General features: G+C 26.9%; 1 protein-coding gene across 21 annotated transcripts in view; it reads left to right on the top strand.

Annotated features, from left to right (window-relative positions):
* Nucleotides 1-502: 502 nt before the first annotated feature.
* LOC122271333 (mitochondrial potassium channel ATP-binding subunit) overlaps nucleotides 503-22,716 on the top strand; it is a 41,223-nt gene continuing 19,009 nt past the window's right edge. For 5 of the 21 annotated variants that reach the window (XM_087164881.1, XM_087164879.1, XM_087164882.1 and 2 more), the window contains exons 1-7: nucleotides 560-702; nucleotides 1,749-1,834; nucleotides 11,894-11,979; nucleotides 14,188-14,313; nucleotides 17,583-17,606; nucleotides 17,650-17,835; nucleotides 18,757-18,829. In XM_087164881.1, the coding sequence (XP_087021007.1) occupies nucleotides 1,755-1,834; nucleotides 11,894-11,979; nucleotides 14,188-14,313; nucleotides 17,583-17,606; nucleotides 17,650-17,708 (375 nt within the window). In that variant the 5' untranslated portion in view covers nucleotides 560-702; nucleotides 1,749-1,754 and the 3' untranslated portion in view covers nucleotides 17,709-17,835; nucleotides 18,757-18,829. Of the gene's footprint in view, nucleotides 745-1,748; nucleotides 1,835-6,870; nucleotides 7,042-7,115; nucleotides 7,273-11,893; nucleotides 11,980-12,071; nucleotides 12,170-14,187; nucleotides 14,314-17,582; nucleotides 17,836-18,756; nucleotides 18,830-20,880; nucleotides 21,027-22,716 lie in introns of those variants that run through there. The other 16 variants (XM_087164891.1, XM_087164889.1, XM_087164887.1 and 13 more) reach the window with 15 other exon arrangements.

Genomic DNA, 22,716 nt, shown 5'->3' with positions numbered 1-22,716 from the left:
TCCTGTGCCTAAAATTATAGTTTTTAAAACATTCCAAAACTCCGTCACAAATATTTATTGTTTTATTTAATGTCAAATGGCGAATTATAGTCCTCAAATAATTGAAATCTGAAAAAAATATATTCTTTCTTTCCTCTGTGGACATTTGATAGAGAAAAATTAATGTTTTCATATTAGTTTGTAACCTCTGAATAATGTTGTTGTTGTTAATTTACATCGCACTAGAGCTGCACAATGGGCTATTGGCGACGGTCTGGGAAACATCCCGGAGGACTATCCGAAGACATGCCATCGCAATTTTGATCCTCTGAGGAGGGGATGGCTCCCCCGCTTCGGTAGCCCGACCACCTGCGCGCGAAGTCTAGCACTTTACGGCAGCACAGTTTAACGAGGACCAATACTGCACACCCTCGGTCCCTACGCAGACTGATCCAAGTGGTCACCCACCCGCACACTGACCACAGCCAGTGATGCTTGACTTCGGTGGTCTGCTGGGAACCGTGTCTTAACGATCAGTCCACTGCGGACGTAACCACTAAATAAAAAAGTTTTCATAATTAGAAGTGTCTGCGTATTACATCTAACCGTAACTGAAACTTGTTATTTGTTTTCCTTTTGAATTAAACACATTTTTAGAATGTCCTTAAAATGCTCTTAAAAATTACATTTTAGCAATTTTCAAATAATAACTAGTAAATTCTGGTAAGCTCGAATAATACCAGTTTTAATTTGAAATCAAAATAAGTAATTTTGTGTTTAATTTTCTTTTGCAGATTTTTAATTGCTATGTTTTTTTTTAATTTCAAATTTTCATTTAAAACTATTTGTAATATGTCATATAAAATATTGTTTTATTTTTAGAAAATATTGAAACATGCACTAAAATTCAAAATATAATTTTTATTTATCATTTTCATATAATATAAAGTTTTATTCTAAAACATTTAAGAAAATTTTTTTGTTCAACAAATTGGAATTATTTATTTTTTCCACTTCTATTATCACATTTTTTGAGGGGTGATAATGAAGTTTTGAAGAAGAAGCTAAGTGGGAGATTAACATAATAGTTATATGCTTGATGATAGAATTCTGCACTTATCTTATGAAACAGCTATAATATGCAATTACTACTCAAATATATCCTTAACTAAATATCGTAAACTTATTATTCAACAGCTATAAATAGAGCAAATTTTAATCAGGGAAAAATAAACATTTGGTAAATAGAGGTTTGTTAATCAGTGTTCAACAGTAACTACTTGACTGTCCTGGATAGTTTGTAATAAAATTTGCCTTATTAATTACATTTTATTTGGAATCATTATCTTGTTCTTAACTCTTTATTGATTATATCTAGTGTCTTTAGCGAAGTTTATGAAAAAAACCAAGTATGGTGTACAAAGGGGAGATTTTCTGTATCGTGACCTGTGGCAAAATAATCGCCAAGTTTTGGCAAGTTTTTTAAGTTCTCACTGGGCCTCTGCCTCCAGGCAGAGGCCCAGTGAGAACTTAAGAAAAAAAAATTACAGAAAGGGACCAACTCAAAAGGTATAACTCGCAGCCAACCCCAGTCAAAAAAATTTGCGAGTTCAAAATCTATTTGGCGATTGTAGTTGGTGGGACAAATCACGATACATAAATATCCCTTATACAAAATGCTTTTTAACATCTTGTTATAAAGTTTTTTCATTTATGAAAATTTCTTTAATCTAATCCTTTCTTTTTATACATTTTGTTGTCTAATATAGATAAATATGGGATTAATATTGCTGACTAGATTCAACGTATTGAAGTTTTGCTATTCTGGAAAATTTAAACATACCATGCAATTCAAGTTAGTATCGAAAATATATTCAATAGTATTAAGTATTGTTGTATATTTATAAATTAATTTGATATATAAAATTATTATTCAATTACTTTTGTCCATAGTTGTTTATGAAGGCTCATTTATAATTATTATGTTAATATTTATTGTGATATGGAAAGTTTAGCTTGCTAACAGGATAATGATATGTTGTAAAAGAGCTGTACAGTTAGTTGGTCATTGAGATATTTGACTTGAACAAAAATTTTCTTAAATCCTAAAAAAGTATTATGTATACTAAGTAAACATTAATTACAAACTATATTTCTATTTTTTTTTAAATTTACAATTTGAATTAAATTTATTTCATATTTTATTACTTTATTAATTTTATCTTTTTATGCTAAATAATTTAAAGTTAAATAATTTTGTTTGTTAATTATTAAATGTAAGAAATTAATTTCTTAATAAGCTATAATTTAAGTAATTGTTGTAATGTGAATTCAAGCAATATTTTTGTTTTCATAATTATGATTATTTGCTAAATTTATTATCAGAAGATCAAACATTTCTTTTTCCTCTTTGAACCAATGAGATCTTACTTTGACTAATCCGAGTCAAACAAATATTTCTTTCTCCAACTCCTGTTAAATTATGTCTGACTCCACATCCATAATTTTTAACTCAGTTACCTTTGAATTAGAATAATAAATGTTTATTTTGCTATGCTTTTTATTATTTAAACAATGAAGGATGATTCATTAAGTAAATGCTGATTTACTGATTAGAGTTCCAAGAAAATACTGATTTTGATTAATTCTATTTTTTCTCACTTTTCTAGCTTGAGTTATTTATTTATTATTTTTTTTTATAATGATATGCTGCTCCATATCATATGAAAAGAGGTAAACATTCTTTTTCTGCAAATTTTCAAAAAAATATCTTTTTACTCGATCTTCTATAAAGAAACGAATGTCAATGCAATCTGAATTATTTGGAAGCCTCTTATGTGCTGGTTTAATAACACCTCTTAAATTTTCTGTGGTTTTTTGTGCTAGTCCACATTCAAGATTAGTCAACTTGAATAATTTAGAAAATTTACATTAAAAAGCCAAGTTTGATTAGAAGAAGTTTTATGCAGTTATCAAGCATGAAGTTTGGTATATTTTATGTGCTGTTGCTATTAAGATTATTTTTTAATATCCTCTTTTACCGAATTTAGATTGTTAAATCAAATTTAGTTAATAAGTTATTTTCTGTTATGGATTAAAGTAGCTCCCTAATTCAATCTTCTAGAAATCTCACAAATTGCATGAGTCAGTAAAATTAATTTACATGAATTTTTTTTAAACTTTTTATTTTGTTAAAAAAGTTTATATCCAATATGTGAAGGGAATTTTTTTAATATTTTTCAGTAAATAAAAAGAGGGTGAGTAAATGATGGAATAACAAATTACATTTAGTTTTTTTAAAAACTTTGATTTTTTTCCTACATAAAGCAATGCATACCCAATCCCAAAATACCAGAAGTTTTTACGATTCTTTTAAGACCAAGTATTTGATACTGAAATAACACTTTCACAAACAACTGCTTTGCGAATACATTACATTGAATTGATGCATTTTATATAATTTTGAGGAATATTGATGAAAACAATTTTATTGACTGAGTCTTAGTGTACAGTGTGCCAAAAATAGACCACCCTTAATAACTTTTGCTCTAATGATTGTATCTTGTAAGACTTCTTAAAAATTTGATTTCTCAGGAACAATTCAATTGATTTTGCCCAAACTATATATTTTGCCAAGTAAAATTACATACTTTAAAATGACATAAAAAATTGTATACCTTACAATTCAAAATTTTTTCAATATCCATCTAATAAAATAATAAATATTTTAAAAAAAAGTTTCTCCATAGAATTATCATTGGAGAAACGAATTATATAATTGTGTGCTAAAATGTTTCAATTCCCTTGAAAGTTTTTTGAGATATGGCAAAATACTCAAAAATTAAAATCAACATTAAAGGGTCCAAACTTTGGATCTCTCTCCTGATCAAACCATTGGGAACATATTTCTCCTATTGCATCTACCTGCATTTTTTAGATATCAAAAATTTGAATCTGTCGAAAAAAGGTATGTTTATTCTGAGAAAGTAAATTTTTGTGTTGCAACTTAAAATATCGTCTGCACTTATTAATTAGCATATTTGAAGTCACTCTCTCGAACCGTTAAGAGTGAGTCCTAAAACGTGAAGATCCGATCATTAAATCAAAAGCTGTTCTAAGTGATCTGGTTTTTTTTTTGGCACACTGCACATTTTTTATCCACTTACTCGTTCAAATAACCGAATAAAAAATTCAATATTCTAAATTCGCTTGACTATTATAATGACACGTTTTAAGTTGTTAGTTTTGAAGAAAAAAAAAGCATTAAAAAACTCTTTATTCTGTTTAAATTTTTAAATATTCTTATTCTGCTTTATTTTTTTATTCTGCTTTTCATAATGCAGTGCAACCTTGAAAATCCGGACTGCTGGGGGGTTTGGAAGGTCCGGATTTCCGAAATTTCCGGATTTTAGATACCTTACTTGAATTGATAGAATTATCGAAGTTTCGAATTCGCCAGGCCGATTTCGCGATTAATCATGCGTGTGTAGACCTCCGACGTCAATTTTAACATAAATATACTCTTTAAATAATAAATAAAAGACATTGAAAATCAAACTTTCGTCATTTTCCCCCCGCTATCGATCGTTTAGATAACATAATATTAGCAATTAAAACTAAAAATGTAGGCTTAAAACGCGAGCTGAATTTCAACTTATAATCGAAACAGATGCTTCTAGACTAGACTGTACCAGCTGATACTAATCCTTTTTTTGTTGGGGGATGAAAGAACTTGTCCCCCGCCTCCTAAGCTTCAAGGTTAAGAAAGAACCAGTTTTCCTTCATCACAAGGGGGAAAAACAAGGAGATGGAAGAATTCCTCCTTCTGAGGGTATTCCCCTTCAGGAGGAGGGGGATTCCCTTTATATTCTTTGTTATCCATACAGAGCTGATAAGAATGACTGGAATTTCCATATCAGCTATGAGCTTTCATTCACACCCCACCTCTACCTCTTCATCTACTGCTTCATTGTTGGAGAAGAGTTGTGTTTTTGCATTAAAATTTTTATTTTAAGCAATTTTTTTAAAATTTTTTCTTTTGAAATTTTTTTCTGAGGAACTGGACGTATGAGTCTGGATTTTAGAGATTTCCGGATTTTCGAGGTCGTACTGTAGATATTTTTTGGGTTTTCTTGCTTTTAACGTATGCATGCATACAAATTCCAATAGCTCTTACAAATGTTGTTTTTGACACTTTAAAATTTGGTTTTATTATTACTTGATAAAAAAACTTCATTGGCTTAAAATATATTGATCAAAAATAACAATCAACAAGTTTCAAGCACTAAAAAATAGGCACCCATTTTCAAGACTTTGCCAGATGTGGATGAGAAGGAACAAAGGTGATTTGAAATGTAAAACACAATATTACCTACGAAAATTGAATGTAATTTAAATAAAACATTAAGTTGTTTCCTTGACAACTTCCTTTATATTTCAAATCACTTTCCTTTCTCCTCATTCAAATCTGGCAAGTCTTGAAAATAGGGGCTTATTTTTGAGCACTTGAAATAATGTTGACTGTTATTCCCAATGTGTATATTTTTGAAGCGAATGAAGTTTTTTAATCTAGTAATATCTTACTGCTTCTGTTTATTAGAATCAGGGTTGGCAAGATTTTGCCGCAGGTGGAAAAAACCATTGTAAATACCGGTAAAAACTGTCCTGGCAAAAACAGGTTTTTGCCAAGCAAATTGGCGAAAAGTGGCAAATACCTATATTTTCCAAGATGAGAGGACAAAAACACATTTTTGATACAAAATTATTCCTAAAATTGATATATATACTATAAATATAAATAATTACAAAAAAAAATTAACAAAATTGTTATTCCATAATTAAATCATAATGTAATAATATATCATTTTAGTAGTTTAAAACATTATTGATTGGAAAATGTGTGATTATTCTCTTTTTTCCAGTGAAATGAACTTATTTTAAAGTAATATAACTATAATTTAAAGCATAAAATATGTATCAACATGTGTAGTTAATTATTGTACAAATAATAATATTTATTTATTTGTAAAAAAACATTTATTTAAAGATTCTAAAATGAAAAGAGGTCAAAAACTTTCAATCTCTTAAAAATTATTACCCTTAAATTAATTATTATGTTAAAAATAATTTTTTAATTTTTGTATCAAAATTATTATTCCTTATGATTGATTTAAATTTGTTTCAAGTATTTTGTAATAATATTTAATCAGCAATTTAGATAATTTGGTTTTTGCCGGTTTTTACCAGGTTTTTGCCACTGTCCTGGTAAAAAAACCTTTTTGCCGGCAAAAACTCCAACCCTGATTAGGATTATTTAATACTTTTATTATTACTGTTCTGATTTTAATTTACATTTCTTAAAAATAATGACATTATCAACATTTTTGTATATTGCAGATTATCTCATAATTTAGTGACATAATAGAATTTTTATGTAATTCCTTTCCCATCTGACCCCACGCCAATGCCCTGGAGAGGAGATACATTTATTGGCAACAATTTTAATTGTTTTTAATGATATAATTTATAGTTTCAAACTTTTAAACTTTATTTTGAATATTTTTTTACCACATTTAAAATATACGCTCTATCAACATTTGACTTATTTTATTCAAACTTTATATACATACTACAGTATTATAAATATATTATTATTTTATATTATCATTTCAGTTCCCTTTGCTTTCTAAAAATAACATACTTTAAGTCGCAACTTACTTCTTTACAACTCAGCATTTAAACTATTATCAATATTAATTTGATAAGTTTTTTTTGTTGCTACTTTGTTACTGTATTTCATAAATGATATTTCTATAATTCTGATTTTTAATTTTCCAAAATTAAAATATCTATAATAATTCCTCAATTTTATTTGTATTTTTTTTTTCTCAGAATGCTCTTGTAGTTGCTATATTGAGTATCCATATTCCAATTGCATTGGGTGATATGGTAAATGTTATCTCTTCTTTCTTAAACGATCAGTACTTTCAAAGAGATGCAGCACCTTTCTTGAGTGAGTTACGAGAACCAGCTATATGACTAGTTTATGTGTATTTAATTCAGGTAACTTTTTTATCTATTGAAATTTTCCGTAATTGAAATTTTATTAAAGTTTTTATAAGTTGTATTAATTTCAGAGTGTCTTTACTTTTGCCTATATTTCTATACTTAATGTTTCTGGTGAAAGAGTGGCTCGTAACATGAGGCGTGAACTATTTTCTTCTGTGATTGAGCAAGACATTGCTTTTTTTGATGCTCATAAAACTGGGAAAATTTCTAGCAAGTCTGTTATAAGTATTAATAGATTTTTTTGTTGAATGATTTATAATAGCTTTAATTATGTGTTGTAATTCACAAATTTCTAAAATTATGTGAAAATATTTAATGTTCATAATATGAATTTTATATTAAATCAATATGCTTAGGTTTAATTAGTTTAAAAATATGTCATTATTTATTAATTTTTTTTTTTATTTAAGTTACTCCTATAACATAAATGAGCTGATTTTTCTTATGAGCATTGTAGAATTCAAATACTTTTTTAACCATCATTTATCTCTTTTTGTTTGGAAGGTAATCACAACTTTTGTAATTAAAAATTCAAGCTATGTACCTATGTACTCTTCATATGCATAACATGAATAAAGAGATAGAACTTTCAAATTATAAATTTCTAGAGTTATTCAAAATTATGATTAATAGAATAACGAACAAAAGTATTTTTAATATCTTTTAAAAAAATAATCTATTTTTTTAATGTAATAAACACTGTCCAAAAAAATGTTTAATGAAATGTTCCATTGTTATCTGTGATTATTTGTATCTAAAGAGAAGAGCATATTTTATGAATGATAATATTACAAATATAACTTTAAATATGTTCTTAGACATATTTGCTGCCTTTTAGCCTATTTCTGTAAAGCATTCTCAGAAGGTAATATTTCTTTGTGATATTTATTTATAATTTACAGATTTCTTCTTTGTTCTTTTCTTTTGATAAAATACATGAAGTTTTAGCTTGACTGCTCAATTACTTATTGTGCACTGTTATCGGATCATCATTGACAATAAAATCGTTGAATACCATATTATTGAGCTGACTGAATTCAGTTTATTCTGCCATACAGTTGAAAAACCAACATAAGTTCCTTGAGATTTCGAGAAAAGTGGCTTGATAACTATTTTTTCTCAATTGCTAATATTAACTAATACTCAGAAAACTGATACAAAAAATAGATTTTTGAAAAAATTTTTGAATGGCTTTTCTGTTTATTTGAATAGCTTTTCTGTTTTATTAAAAGTTTTTCTTTCCTGAAGTTAGTTTTTTTTGTTTAAGAATTTTTTTGTATCACCTTGGGGTATATTGTATTTTTCTGCTCTTTTGAAAAAAATTTATTTTAAAACTATATTTAAATCTCCTTTAAATATTTTCACTATCTTCTGGAAATGGGACAATGGAATACCTGGTGTCATTCCTCACTCTCTCTGAATGTTGTACCTGTTGTCAATAACTTTAAAAAATGATTAAACTATATCTGAATGACACCAAAACATATTTCTCAATAACTATCTCTGTACCAAAAAAGCTTTAATAATTTTTAACAATTGATAGTGTACTCTGCAATTTTTATAGTTTTTCAATACTTCTGATACTATTCTATGCTTCTAAAATTATTTCCCTTATTAAATGCAAAAAAATGAGAAAAAGTTTCTCTCCAAAAGAGTACATTCTAAACATTTGAAACATTGTTCCAAGCAAAACATTACAGTTTGCTTATTGAAGACAGAATTTTGTTAAATATGAGCTCATTATCAGTGTGTTCTACTGTATCTCCGATTACTAAAAATGATAAATAAAGATATCTTTAAGTGGCAACTAAGAAGCAGATTATTAATTAACATTTTCACCACAAAAACTTTATGCTTCAATTTGTTAGTTAATTATTAAGTGTGCTGTTATGCAATTGCATATGAAATTGTAACACAGTTTTGCTAAAATTTTAAATGATTAAATATTCCAGCTATCCACATTAGACCTCTTTCCTCTATGCATTTTTTGTATTTCTAAATGATTTTAATAAAAAGAAAACAAAAACATTACGATAGTAAATGGAAATTTTGTTAATTATAATGTTATTTCAGTTAATTATAGTGTAATTTTTGTTAATTTTGCTTAGATTAACTAATGATGTTCAAGAGTTTAAAAGTTGTTACAAACTTTGTATATCTCAAGGTTTAAGAAGTATTGCTCAAGTGTGTATACATTTCTAAAAGTTTTGCAACAGTAATAATATTTCTTAGAGTTTTACATTAAAATAAAATAAACTTCGTTTTCATCAAAAATCAATATCACCAATCATCAATAAAGCCTTTATCCGGAGATCATAAAGTTGCTTTATTTTTTTAAAGTTTGTTAAAATTTTAAGATTGGAAAAGTTTGTTATTATCAACTTGTTATTACCAATCATAGATTCTTGGGTTGTTATTCATTTTTATTTATATATGTGTTAACCTACAAGTGCATGAAACTGATATAATAAAATACAGAAGAGAACCATTTATCCGGTATCCAGTAAACCGTGAAACCAGAAAACTGGGAAGAATTTTTCTTGGTTTTCCCGCTATTTTGAAGTATAACGATTAATAAAAAAAGCGGAAATATGACTCATCCTTGAAGCTGCGTAGAGGAAAAGGGGAATTTTTCTCCTCTATTGTCCAGAGAAACTTCAATTCTTCCCCTGACCTTGAAGATTATTAGATGGAGAGTGGGCAGGGAAGGGACAAATGTTTTATTTTCTCCTGTGTGTCAGTTGTTTTTGCTGCCGTCAATCAAACTTAAAGGATTATTTTCGTTTTCTCTTTGGTTTATGAGGGGGTGGGGAAAATGCATTGCACAGGCATATCAATGTATGTTCGAGTTAACCCTCTGCATATGGCTCCCGCGTTTTGAGCGGGTATCTGTTTCGTCCCCCACTACGGGTCACGTGAAAATCTCGGGCGAAGAAATTTTTCCCCTGATCTCAATATGGATCCCACCATTTCCCCGTGTCTGACCATCATCTGATGCTTATTTTCGCTACTAGGTGGCACTAGAGGGTTCGGCAATTTCGCAAATTATATAGAAGAATTCGTTGAAGAAAAATAGTAACGCCTACTTTTTAATATAGTAACCAGTAGATTGATGCTTTAACGTTGCATTTCATATCATACTTATAATTTTTGATATTTAGTGGCGAAAAAATTACTTAAAATTAAAAATAGTAAGCTAAAAGTAACTTAAAAATCGCCCCGTATTTCAGGACCAGAAAGTATAAAAACTCTCCTGTTATTATGAGCCGAACGCGGAGGCTTAAGGAGCTTGAAACTTCTGGCTAAGAGTATTGACATGTGAGATTTATTTTAAATCCACTTTAGTTACTCAGTTTTTGTTATCCTTGATTTATAATGATGGATTATTTTATTATTTCTGATAATGCATTATTTGTTACAAACAAAACGTTTTTATAATCACCAGTTATATTCATTTATTTGACATCGATTAACAGAACAATGAATTTTTTTTTTGTTGAATAAATTCTGATTTTTTAGAAATGCAGTATCATTAACAAGTTTTTCTTGATGTGGAATTACATCTGCTTTTGTTAAAAATGGTCTTATTATAAAAAAGTAAAATAAAAGGAGAAGATTGTTTATTAATTTAAGCATATAATTATTTGTTAATAAAAGAAGACGATTATTTTTATGTAGCAGATAGCAGTTTTCTTTTTTTAATTTTGATTCTGTTTTTCTGATTTCACTGTGTTTGAGTTTTTTTATTCTCTTTTTAAGATAAATTTGGTCCTCAATAAATTAATTCTTTTTATTCATAAATTTTATCATTAAGTCGGGTTTTTTTAAATTCTGTTGATCTTATAATATCCTGCCTTGTTCCAGGTTTTAATATTTTTTTTAAAACATCTTTTCCATGCATGATTTTCAAGTGTTGTTTTTATTTAGATTAATAAGTTTTCCTTTCATCGTCCCCCCCCTATAATTAGGTATGAAATATATTGCGTTTTTTTAATTATTGGTTTTGTTTTATATTAGTTAATTTGGGGATTTTAATTATGATCCAAAAATAAATATGATAATTTTGTATTTTTTTGACTTGTTTTTCTTGTCTAAACTTCAAATATTTTTATCCTCTTAAATGTTATATTTCTGTTGTTTTTTTTTAATTCAGGAGATCTTTCCGTTTTTTCTTATTTTAAAATGTGTTTCACTTTTCCCTTGTAATTTGGGTTTAATAAAACATCTATTAAGGGCACTTTTGGCCGATCCAGAAAACGGGGAAATTCAGACATACATGATAGCCATAGTCCCAAGCATCACTGTTAATTGGTTCTCTACTGTATTTAAAATTGCATAAACAAGCACATTATAATTTTTTATGTAGTTTATTAATAGCTGACATGTATATAGTTTTAAGCAATCTTGTGCATTTTTTTACTCAATATGCCTTATTTTAAATTTGATCTTGTTAAGTAGAAGTCTATGAAACTTAAAAGTATTTTTCTAATATATGTCACATGAAAACTAGTCAAATTCAATTTTTTTAATTATAATTTATTTTATTTAACAATACTTTTAATTCAAACAGATTGTTTTAGGTCAATCTTATGACTTTTTCATTTGACTTTTCACTTACTAGCTAAGTGAGTTTACTAAATTTATTTGACATACTAAACTGCTAGTGCTGAAATATATCTATAATAAGGATGCATAAGGCTTTGATTGTTTATGAATGAAACTTGCATTTCATCATTTAATTAATTTTCTGTGAAAATCATCTTAAAATATTTCAACCTGTTTTCATTTTGCAGTAATTTTGTGCTCAGAATTTTTTTCAAAGTTATTGTTTATTGTTATTTTATAGATTGCACAAGCATCAGCTGTTGCAGATGAAGCTATTGGTAACATTAAAACAGTTCTTGTATTTGCCATGGAAGAAGCAGAAAAAGAGTATGCATCTTTCTGTACAGTATCTATACTTCAATAATATTAAGTATAGCATATAATTAAATTATTTAAGTTGACAATTATGATTTTCTTAGGCTGTACCCTAACCAAGTCGATGAAGTTAGAAAATTAAACAGCACATTAGGAGTAGGCATTGGTCTATTTCAAGGACTTGCTAATTCAGCTCTAAATGGTTTGATATTTTCTTTTTGTTTATGCTGAAACTTTTTTAAATGTTTCATTTTTTTTTTTTTTTTTTATGGTGCTTGTAGTAAGAATTTGCTACTTTTTTTCAAATTTGTTAAGAGAAATATTGCAAATGCCTTGTTTATTTCATAATTTCAACTTAAAATTTGCAGAATATGAAAAGCTTTGGTTAATTACACAGTTTTATACACTTCAGAATAAATTTTATTAAGTTTCATCTTATTATTTGTGTTTATTTTTTTTGTGATCAAGCTTGTTAAAATGCATTCTGCAAATGTTGTATTTATTTTATAATTGTAACTCAGTGTACAAAATAAAAATAATGATAAAGGGCATCTTTCAGAATAATTATGTTTCATAATATCATTATTTATTAAATTTCCCAAAATGCTATAATATTCTGTAGTTATATTATACATTTGCAACTTATTGTTTCAAAAATAGGAAATATTTTGGTTGGTTTAAAGCAATGTTGAGCATTCCAGAGTTATTCTTTTGTAAAAATGTGGAAAACAAACTATTCTATCTTTCTTTTTTTATTTTGTCAAAAATACTAAATCTAACACTGTGGTTAATAAGTCAATTTCTTAAAATCAACAATTTCTCTTCATGAGCTTGCCATTTCAAAGCTTAGTACAAAATATAATATTGTGTTTTCTTAATTAAGTTAAGCATCAATCATTCATAATATTTTTAAAATGCTTCAAAATTTTATGCCAATATTTAAAAATAGTTTCAAATGTGTAATCAATAAATAGTTTTCCTTTTCGTGAGTATCCATGTATAATGTCGCTAAAATTAAATTTTGAAATATGAAGGAAAATTATTACTTTTATATTCAATCAAATTAGTAATACAGACACTGTATGCTACTCACATTGTTTTTTTTTTTCTTTTCTAAAAAAACGTAAACTAGACATCCTAATAATAATCTGAATTGAAGTGATGCTAATGTTTTAAGAAAAATTATTAAAAATAAACCTTTTATTTAAATTCTTCAATTTTAAATTTAATTTAAGGCTTAATTTTGTTGCTTATATTGGCGATTTTTCTTGCCTTTTATTTAGTGGAAAAGTAGAGAATTTGTGTATGATTTTATTCTAGCAGTTAAAGTTTTAATATTATAAATCTAATTTTCTTGTAGATTTAACAAAAGTTTAACTTTTTAAAAGTTTAACTTAAAAAAGGGAAATTAAATTTTAATGCACCAGTTTATTTATTGTTTTCAGAGTGGATACTATTTTTAGAGAACTAAAAATATTAAAATAACATCAATATATTGTGTTAATTGTCCTAATATATGTACAAATTAAAATGTGACATATTTATATTGTTCAAAATCTAAGTTTTAAAATATTTTATTTTAATTTGCTTTAATGCTTACTTTTCTTTTTTACTTTTTGGGCAAAATCGGAATGGTGTTGCTAAACTAATGTGTTTGTACATTACATAATTCAACAATTACTAATTTTCAAGTGACATTTGTAAGTTTAGAGTAACTTAAAATGTTCATCTTTGCATAACATATTCCCAAAATGTATTTCTGGTTCTTAAGATCTTCAATAAATAGGAAAAATAAAATAGATCTCATGATTATAACTAAATTTCCCACATTAATAAATATAGTGCAAATGAAATACTGCAGGACAATACTGCATACACATAAAAGTTCTGACAAAATACTGCAATGTAACATTTTTCTTTGAAATTTTATTAGAGTTTCAAATGACTGAAAAGCAGATATTTCGTCAGCAGAAAATCATATTTTACTTTATTCAGAATTATTTTGGTTATAGTAAATAACTTGAAAGCTTAAGCAAATATGCACAATTGGAACTAGTAGATTCTATTATTATTTTAAAATAAATATAATCTTATATAAAAGTGTGGCGCTTATAAATTATTTTATATTATAAGTGAATATTACTTTTTTATAAATTAATAATCAGAATCTTTAATTAGTGATTAAAATACTTTGATTTTCTTTGCATTTTTCTTTATTAGGTATTGTGTTGGGTGTTTTATACGTGGGAGGATCTTTGTGCTCTGCTGAAATGACTTCTGGAAGCATGATGGTCTTTCTTGTTGCTACACAAACTATATCAAAGTATAATCATGTTTCGATTCAAGGTATTACATAGTAAAATTGCTATTGTCTTGTGTAAATTATATTAAGATCTCTATTATCTGATATTTACAGAAATTATTCTTCTCTAAATAAAACTAATTTAAAAAATTTTGTTAGAAAAACCAAAAATTAAAAAATGAAAAACATTTATTTATCTTCTTTTGTTTTGTACTAACCATGCATTTATTATAGTTGAATTGAACTTTTAAAAAAAAATCCAGGTTTAGCAAAATATTTTACTGAATTTGATAAATTGTTTATAATTTTTTGAGTAGTTCTGAGCTTCATTTTTATCTATGTTTTTTATTATGACTATCATTTTGTGCTTCTATAACCATATTTTAAAAATACAGTAAGATTAAGAATAGGTTGGTCATTAATATACACGCTGTTCCAGTAATTTTAGGAAGGATTTTCACATGAAAATTTAGTAGAGAGAAGAAATCTTTTGATTTTCATCGTAACTAAGTTAGGAGAATTCTTTTAAGGTCCTTGAAAGTCTTTTTTCTTTGTATAGAATGTGTAATAAATTTTTCTACAATAACAGGTTGATGCATATTTATTGCAGCTGACCTAGTCAAATTGAAAACGTAAATATTATTGAAAGTTCACTTGAATATTTTCTAGTCTTAAAAATGAACTAGCTTAAAAAATAATACCAGATACAGGGCCCTCACTAAGCATTCTTCACCTCGCTAAATGCAATAAAATTGTAAATTCGCCAAACCAAATAGTGTTTTGGTAAAAGTATTGGCGAACGATTTTTTCTACCTAAATATATATATATATCTCCCTTGATCTTGAAAATTGTATCAAAATGAATTTTTCTAAGCAAATCTTGTATTTTTTATTTGATTACAGTTATTTTCCTTAGATATGTTGCATAACTAATTAGGGCTATATTGAGTCCAGATAATGTAGGCAACAAAGAAGATTATATAGGCATCAGGAAGAAAAAAATAAAGTAAAATGTGCAATACAGATTAATATGTTCATTAGCTGGATCAGGCGGTATCGCATGACGAATAGTTTCTGTCAATTAAGCAGATTAAATGGTAGCTAGATGCATATTATCATCCAACTATTTTTTCAGAAAATATTTGTTCTCAAGGCAATATCATATTGCTTATTAAAGTAAACTTATTGTGAAATTTAAAAATTAAAGCATTTACTAAAATAAAAAAATGTAACTTTGATTTTATCTTTTAAGATTCCCACTTTTCGATGATCGATATATAGTATGACCATTTGCACACAGTTGTCAATAAACATATTAAACCCCCACCCAAATTCTGTCAAAAAATCTCTGCAAGTAGTAAAAAAAACCTACAAAACAGAATTGAGCAATTAAATTATTCATGTAACTTATCTTCTACCATGATACTTTTTTTTCTAAATGATTACGATCGTGACAGTAAAAAAAAAAAAAATATTAGATAGTAATTTTTTTTTAAATAAAAGGCTTAAAGAATGAAACGTTTTATTTGAAATGAAAGATATTAATTTAAAAGATAGTCGGAATAGATAAAAACATCATATGCTGCTTCAGGTTTATCTCTATATTACTGCTCTAGTCTAAGAAGCTATCAAAAATTTACCCAAAGCTATTCTTATTTTTTCCCCTCAAAGACAATAAAACATCTACATTTTTGATCCTATCCCCAATTCATTGCTCATTTACTCCTCCTCAACTGGAAAATGACTTTTCAATTGAATTTGCATTTTTGAAAAAGTTCAATTTATAGTAAATTTGTATTTTAACTTAGTTTACCATGGGGAAAAAAATTTATTATAAAAAATTGTTAAGGTTTGCTTTTGGCTAAGACTTTTGATATTTGGATAATTTACTGTCTAGTAATTTGATATTCTTAGTGCAGGCCTTAGAGATAGTATTATTTACTTAGCAATAATAGGGTGAGCCATAAATGTTAGGATATTTAGTATTAATTTCATTAGTAAGTATTAATTAAACTATCACTTTTTAAGTTCTTCGATAAAACATCACATTTCTTTTATTTGCTGTGAAGTTGGATAATTGAGATTCAAAATTGAACTTATGATATTTAGATTGGTTCTTAAATTATTACTGACTATTACGTCATGAAGTTATACTATAGTAAGACTTGCTGCCGATACGCAATTGGTTTGCCGGTTGTGACTTACTTGCTGAATAAAAAAAGTTTATCTTCTGAGGAGATAATGTCACAACTGTTCATCAATGATGTTGATATTTGCATCTCAAACAATGCTTGATATGGATTGTGCCTAATCCATTCTCCAACAGCTTTGATCACATTCGCTGTCTTAACCGTTATTTTATTCCACCTGTAATATGAATTGAACAGACACCAGTGCTTCTAATTCTTTTTAGAGTATGAAAGACACATTTTTTTGGTCATGCTCTCTTTTTTCCTCTCTTGAAAATTTCAAAGGCCTGTACTTTTTTTGTATAAAGATTTTGATTATGTTTTCAAACAGCATCCATTTTGATTGTCAAATGTAGATTACATGTAGTCACATGTAAAGATGCCACATGCAAATGTAGATTACATGTAAAGTTCATACTTTATGTGAACTTCAGAGAATTTTCATGAAAAGAATTGGTGAGTATAAAGCAATTCAAAAATTAGGGACACCTACTCTGATACACCCTGTATATTAGATCCTTATTCTTATAAATTCAATTGCTACAATCTGAGACTCACTCATTATTAACATTAACTTCTTGCATAAAAATGTCCTATTACAACGAGAAAACTGAAAACGTCTAGATAATGGCTTCAAAATGATGTATATGTTTAAGAGCATTCTGTTAACAAAGAATGATTGAATTGATATGAATTCTTTTATGTTTATTAAAATAATGCATTTTTGAATAAAATAACTATGCACGATGGTTGCAGTTATTTTTTAATTAAGTATGCAGTTAGATTTCTTCTAATTGATTGCAAAAAAAATAAGTTAGTATCTATCAGCTTATATATGTTATGTATGATTTAATATGATGCTGAAAATCTATCTCTTTGTCTGATACATGATTAGTTTTTTCGTTTTTAAAATTTTAATAAGGAGTTTATTTTTCCGTTTGGAAAGAATTCACTTAATTCTAAAAATCCTAATTTAGAATTTTTTTTTTTTTCGGATTCAATTATCTCATGAAAATTTCATTTTTATGTGAAAATCTTGAAAAAGAAGTGTTTAAATATTTTTTGTTGCTAATTTATTTGTTTATGAATATCATTAATAGTTACAGATATTTTTTTTATTACAGATCCATTGCTCATATGTCCTTATTATTTGGGCAGTTCATTCCTGGTTTAGCTGCAGTTGCAAGAATTTTTCAAGTAATCAAGTTTTATCTGACATTTATTTAGATGCGAAAGTATTCAGAAACTAAATACTATTTTAAAGTATACATGAATTTATCTCCAGAGATACCTTTGAAAGGAGGGAAAATAATTGAGCTTTTTGGAGAAGTACAATTTTGTGATGTTAATTTTAGATATCCATCAAGACCTAATCAGGTCATTTTTAAAATTAAACTATTTTATTTCAAGCTCTTTAAAATATGAATATCTGTTGTAATATTGTTATTTATGGTGGTTTGTAAAATATATCATTCTTGATATTTAATATTGAACTTTTTAAAATTGATGTATTGTAGATCATACTAAATTTTCTTCTTTTTCCAAAGTTGATATTTGGTTTCCATTTACTTATTGTTTTGTGGACAATTATAAATTTAGAGTAGACAGTTAAAAAAGTATTCCTGGTTGTTACAACTCATTGTAACATATATTACAATGCTTCAGTATTTATGTGAAAACAAAATTGAAGTGTTCTAATAGAGTTACAATGAGTTGTAACACTGGTCTTTTATTTTTTTCTTTACTTTGTCACTTTCGTTATTCATATTTTCTTGTAGATTCTATTCATTTATACTAAAATATAGCATTTTTCATAAAAAATTTGCTGAAATTATCTTTCAAATAACAAAAAGCTGTAAAATAATTTTTTCTTACCGGAGAAAGTAGTTTGATACATTCTATTTGCGCATAAACGAAAATTTTAAATGAGATTTTTGTGTTATCGAAGTATTTATTATGTTTTAATAAATTAAAACATATCAAGATGCATTTTGGCTTACTGCATTAGTTTCAACATTAAAAAGCTAAATTTGATGTATTTCTTTAAAAAAATAAGAATATTTTTTTTTTTTTTAGAATTTAAAATTAAAAGGAAACTGGTTTATATAATTCCATGATATATTTCTTTGATAAATTTAAGTAAAGAAATTGATTTGCTATCATTTTTGGTAATGAACAGTATAATGGAAAAAATTCTTATTTATTGTATAACATTTTTTTATCTAGTAATTTTACTGATGGTTTATTGATTATAGTAGATTGAAAGCAGTAATTTTATTTTTCACATATCCATTATAGGCTGTTTTGCAACATTTTGATTTAACCTTACCACCTAGAAGAATTGTTGCCTTATGTGGAGTTTCTGGTGGAGGTACTGATTTCAAATGTTATCATTATTATAATTATTACCATTATTATTATTATTATTATGATTTTGGTTATTGTGTAAGAAATTTTACTGTTTTAGATTTGAAATATGAAGACTCATACTTGAATTATTTATATTTCACCATTTAAATGAATGTTTGGAACAAGAACAACACAATTCTATGGACTACATGTTAACTAATTATTAGAAATTTAGTAGCAAATAGAAATAATTTACACTGTATTTTATTTGCAATTTAAGCTTTTTTATTTTAATACATCAGTAATATTTTTGTATTTAGATAATGTATTTTCGTTTTTATGTCTTTGAAACAGTAATGAAATTTTCTGTATCTCCCCTCCCCCACCTAGGAAAATCAAATGTTGCAAGTTTACTTGAGAGATTTTATGATAGAGCAATTAAAATAGGTAGAGCTGACATTTAATCATTGGATCCTTGTTGGCTTCGAGGGATAGTTATATATTGATCAAGTTGTATTATTATAATACAGAAACTGTAGGTTTTGTTTCATGTTTCATTACTATTTAAGTATCAACTACAGTCGAACCTATTTATCTCGAATATCACGGGAAAGGCGAAAAATTTGAGATAAAGAGGTTTCGAGTTATACAGGTACTTTATAAAATTAAATTTAATTTAGAAATTCTGTTAAAAATGATTTAATTGTTTTTAGTGGGAAAATATAGGCATTTCTTTAATTTAATTATACCACATACATAAATTTACATTAAAAAAAAATTTTATCATTCATTTTACACTGAAAAAAATATTTCAAAGATTTTTGACAAATAACCTTATTTGTTTTGATTATTCTTTTAATGTTATAAGGAGCGCAAATCCCTCATAGCCAGCATTTTCTTGGGAGTCTAGAATAGTTTATAAGAATTCTACCTCTTTTGCACTCACTTTTGGTTCATCAATATGATCTTCTTCATCTGATATTCCTTGGACATTATCTATGAATTATTCATCTGTCAATGTTGCCAGGCAGTTGTCCACTTGCAAAAATCTTCAAAAATAATGTGAACATAAAATCCAGATTTCTTTGCATTCCATTCTGGCAAATCTGGTACCGCATATTCAACGTTCACTTTAGAACTCCTAGTTATTCTTTCATCCATTGGTTGCAATTTTGAGGTGAAAATGAATTTCTATTCTTAGTTGCCTTATCTATGTTGAAAAGATAACCCCTGCTGGTTACTACTCATTAACTCATTGCTGCCAGAATCATTGTATTCCTTTCTAATTATGGAAGTACAGGAATAGTGATAGAAATTCCAAGAAATACTCCCAACCTGTTCATTCCTACTTCCTGTGGGTTCACGAAATTTATCTCTGTCTAAAAGTTTTGACATTTGTGCTCTATTATTAGAAATTCAGGAAATGGAGGTTTTGAATAAAAAATTTCGACATAAACAGGAAAAATACATTGATTTTAGACAGTAAATGTAGGGAATTTCAGAAAATTTGAGATATAGAGGTTTTTGAGATTAAGAGGTTTGAGATAAACCGGTTCAACTGTATAACATTAAAAGTTTGTTGAAACTGCACTATTTAATTATTTCTTCCAATATTAAATTCTGAGTCAAGGGCTGATAGTTGGATAAGCCACACAGTATTTTATTATATTTTAGGTTGAGTGTTGGGGTTGATTTCAGTCATAAAATTTTTTTGAGAACTGAAAAATCTTTATTTTATTTTTTTAAATTTTAGGTATATTTATGTAAGTAAAAGAAGTATGTCTTTTGGAGTTTTCATTATTTAATTTTTTTTTACTGATTTTTCCTGGATAGCTGGGAATGGGAATTTAATATTTATATACGCTTTGAATAAAGTTGTCTTCCTAACTTTAATCAACTACTTTTACCCATGGTTTGAATCCATTGAGAAAAAAGTTAAATTAGCTTCAAAAAGGCACTTTTTTTTTGTGCATGATTATGCACTTTAATTAATATTTATGTGAGTTATAAAATTGTGAAAGATAAATCCAGCTTTTTTTAAAAAAATTTTTAATGAAAATAACTTTATTTTAGACTTAAAAGATAAACTCTGCTGGAAGCAGTGAATAACCTGAATTTTATTGTCCAGAATTTTTACAGGAATTGAAAATAACTTCTGCTACAAAATTTATTTTCATCTTGAGTGATAGGAAATCTGTGTGGCTTATCCAATTTTTTAGGTAAATGACTTATATTGTATTTTTATGAAAAGGGCCACATAAATTATGCAGAAATATTTTTGAAATTATGCCTCAATGATGCAGACATTTTTAAAAATGTTGCAGACAGATTGTAAACGATCTAGAAAACAGCTAAAACAGACCAAAAAAAATCTTAAATTGAAATAAAATTTTTTGTTTTCCTACTTTTTTTAATTACAATTTTTTTATAACTGTTAAGATTTTATCTAAGTTATCTTACATCCATATTCAACATAAAATAATTAAAGGAAAGAGAAGTTAATCCCGAAACTGAACATTCCTTCATAATTTTTGCTGTTTCAGAAAAATTTTGGTCAGGATACGGCTCTTTTAAAGCTCTTGCTTGATTTTCAGAGCACTTCCTTTTCTTGTAAGTTCTGGAAATCTTTCTACTGCTACCCTTGAGAGCCGTGGTGGCTCAGGGGACGTCTGATTGATATTCACTCTGCTCCCCTCTCAAACTGACCACAGAGCTGACATAGCATATCCTCTGTGGTTATAAAATAAATAATACGCTGGTTATAAAATAAAATACTACCTTTGAACTGCTAAATGAGATTTAGTCCAGCTTAGAGCTTTCTTTTGCCTATTCTTTGCATGTAGCGTATTTGAAATATTACACTCATTTTTGAAATATTTTTGAATACACTGTTGTCATTAATACTTAAGTTAGCCATTTGTTTTAGATCAAAATCTCAAGTACTTTTCCCAAAGTTTAATGCTGGTTGACTAAATCTGGGTCTGCAAAAAGTTATAGTATTAAGGATAAGTTTCTAAAAGGATTCTTAAAATTGAAAAAGAAAGCAAAGTTTTAGGAAAAATCTGTCAAATTGAGTTTATTTGGTAAATGAAAATTTTTTTCAGGAAAATGAAATTATGTGGATATTTAACAATTGTAAATTATGAAGTTTTCTACATTTTTTTATAATTTGAAGAGTCCTTTTTATAAATATATTATTGCTAGATTACTAATTCTTTCATTAGTAAGTTTTGAGAATGGTTATTGTGTTAAATAGTCTATTTCATATTCGTTATTACTACTCCTTCAAATAAAAAATAATTCTTAACTATTTAGCTAAAATAAAATATTACGGAATTAGTGACAGAATATTTTACAGATGGTCAATACCCTTTCTTCTTACAGTGTTTCTTTACAATTATTGAAAATAACTTCTGTTTGAAAAGTTGCCTTCCCTCTTATTAAAAGGAAAGATAGATAGCTTGTCCAATTTTACATCTGAACAATTCATATTGTAAGTTATACGTAATATGCATAAATATGTTATTGCTAGCTCATCAGTTTTTTCATTTGAAAGCAGGTACTTCATTCAAAGTTAAGTTGTTATTGTCTTAAATAGTTAATTTAAAGTTCGTTAAGTTACTACTCTATTAATTAAAGATTTCCTTTGGTTTACTTGACTTCTTTAAAAAAATATGACTGAAGATGCTAAGTATTCAAAATTCCAGGCAGGTGTAAATTGGTTAAAAAGTAGTTATTTTCTGACATTTAAACTTCAATTTTCATTGGTTATTTATTTTTACTATATAAAATTTTTTCAATGTTTCATATGTTTATTTCTAGTGCAACTTTAATAATTTGAGTTTAAATTGATTTATATGTGACTTTAAATTTTGTACTGATATATGTATGATATTTAAAATATTTCTT

This window comes from Parasteatoda tepidariorum, chromosome 5, assembly GCF_982258835.1.
Source record: "Parasteatoda tepidariorum strain Cologne lab strain chromosome 5, Ptep-v5.0, whole genome shotgun sequence".
NCBI lineage: Eukaryota > Metazoa > Arthropoda > Arachnida > Araneae > Theridiidae > Parasteatoda > Parasteatoda tepidariorum.
This window is presented reverse-complemented; position numbering and strand designations above follow the sequence as displayed.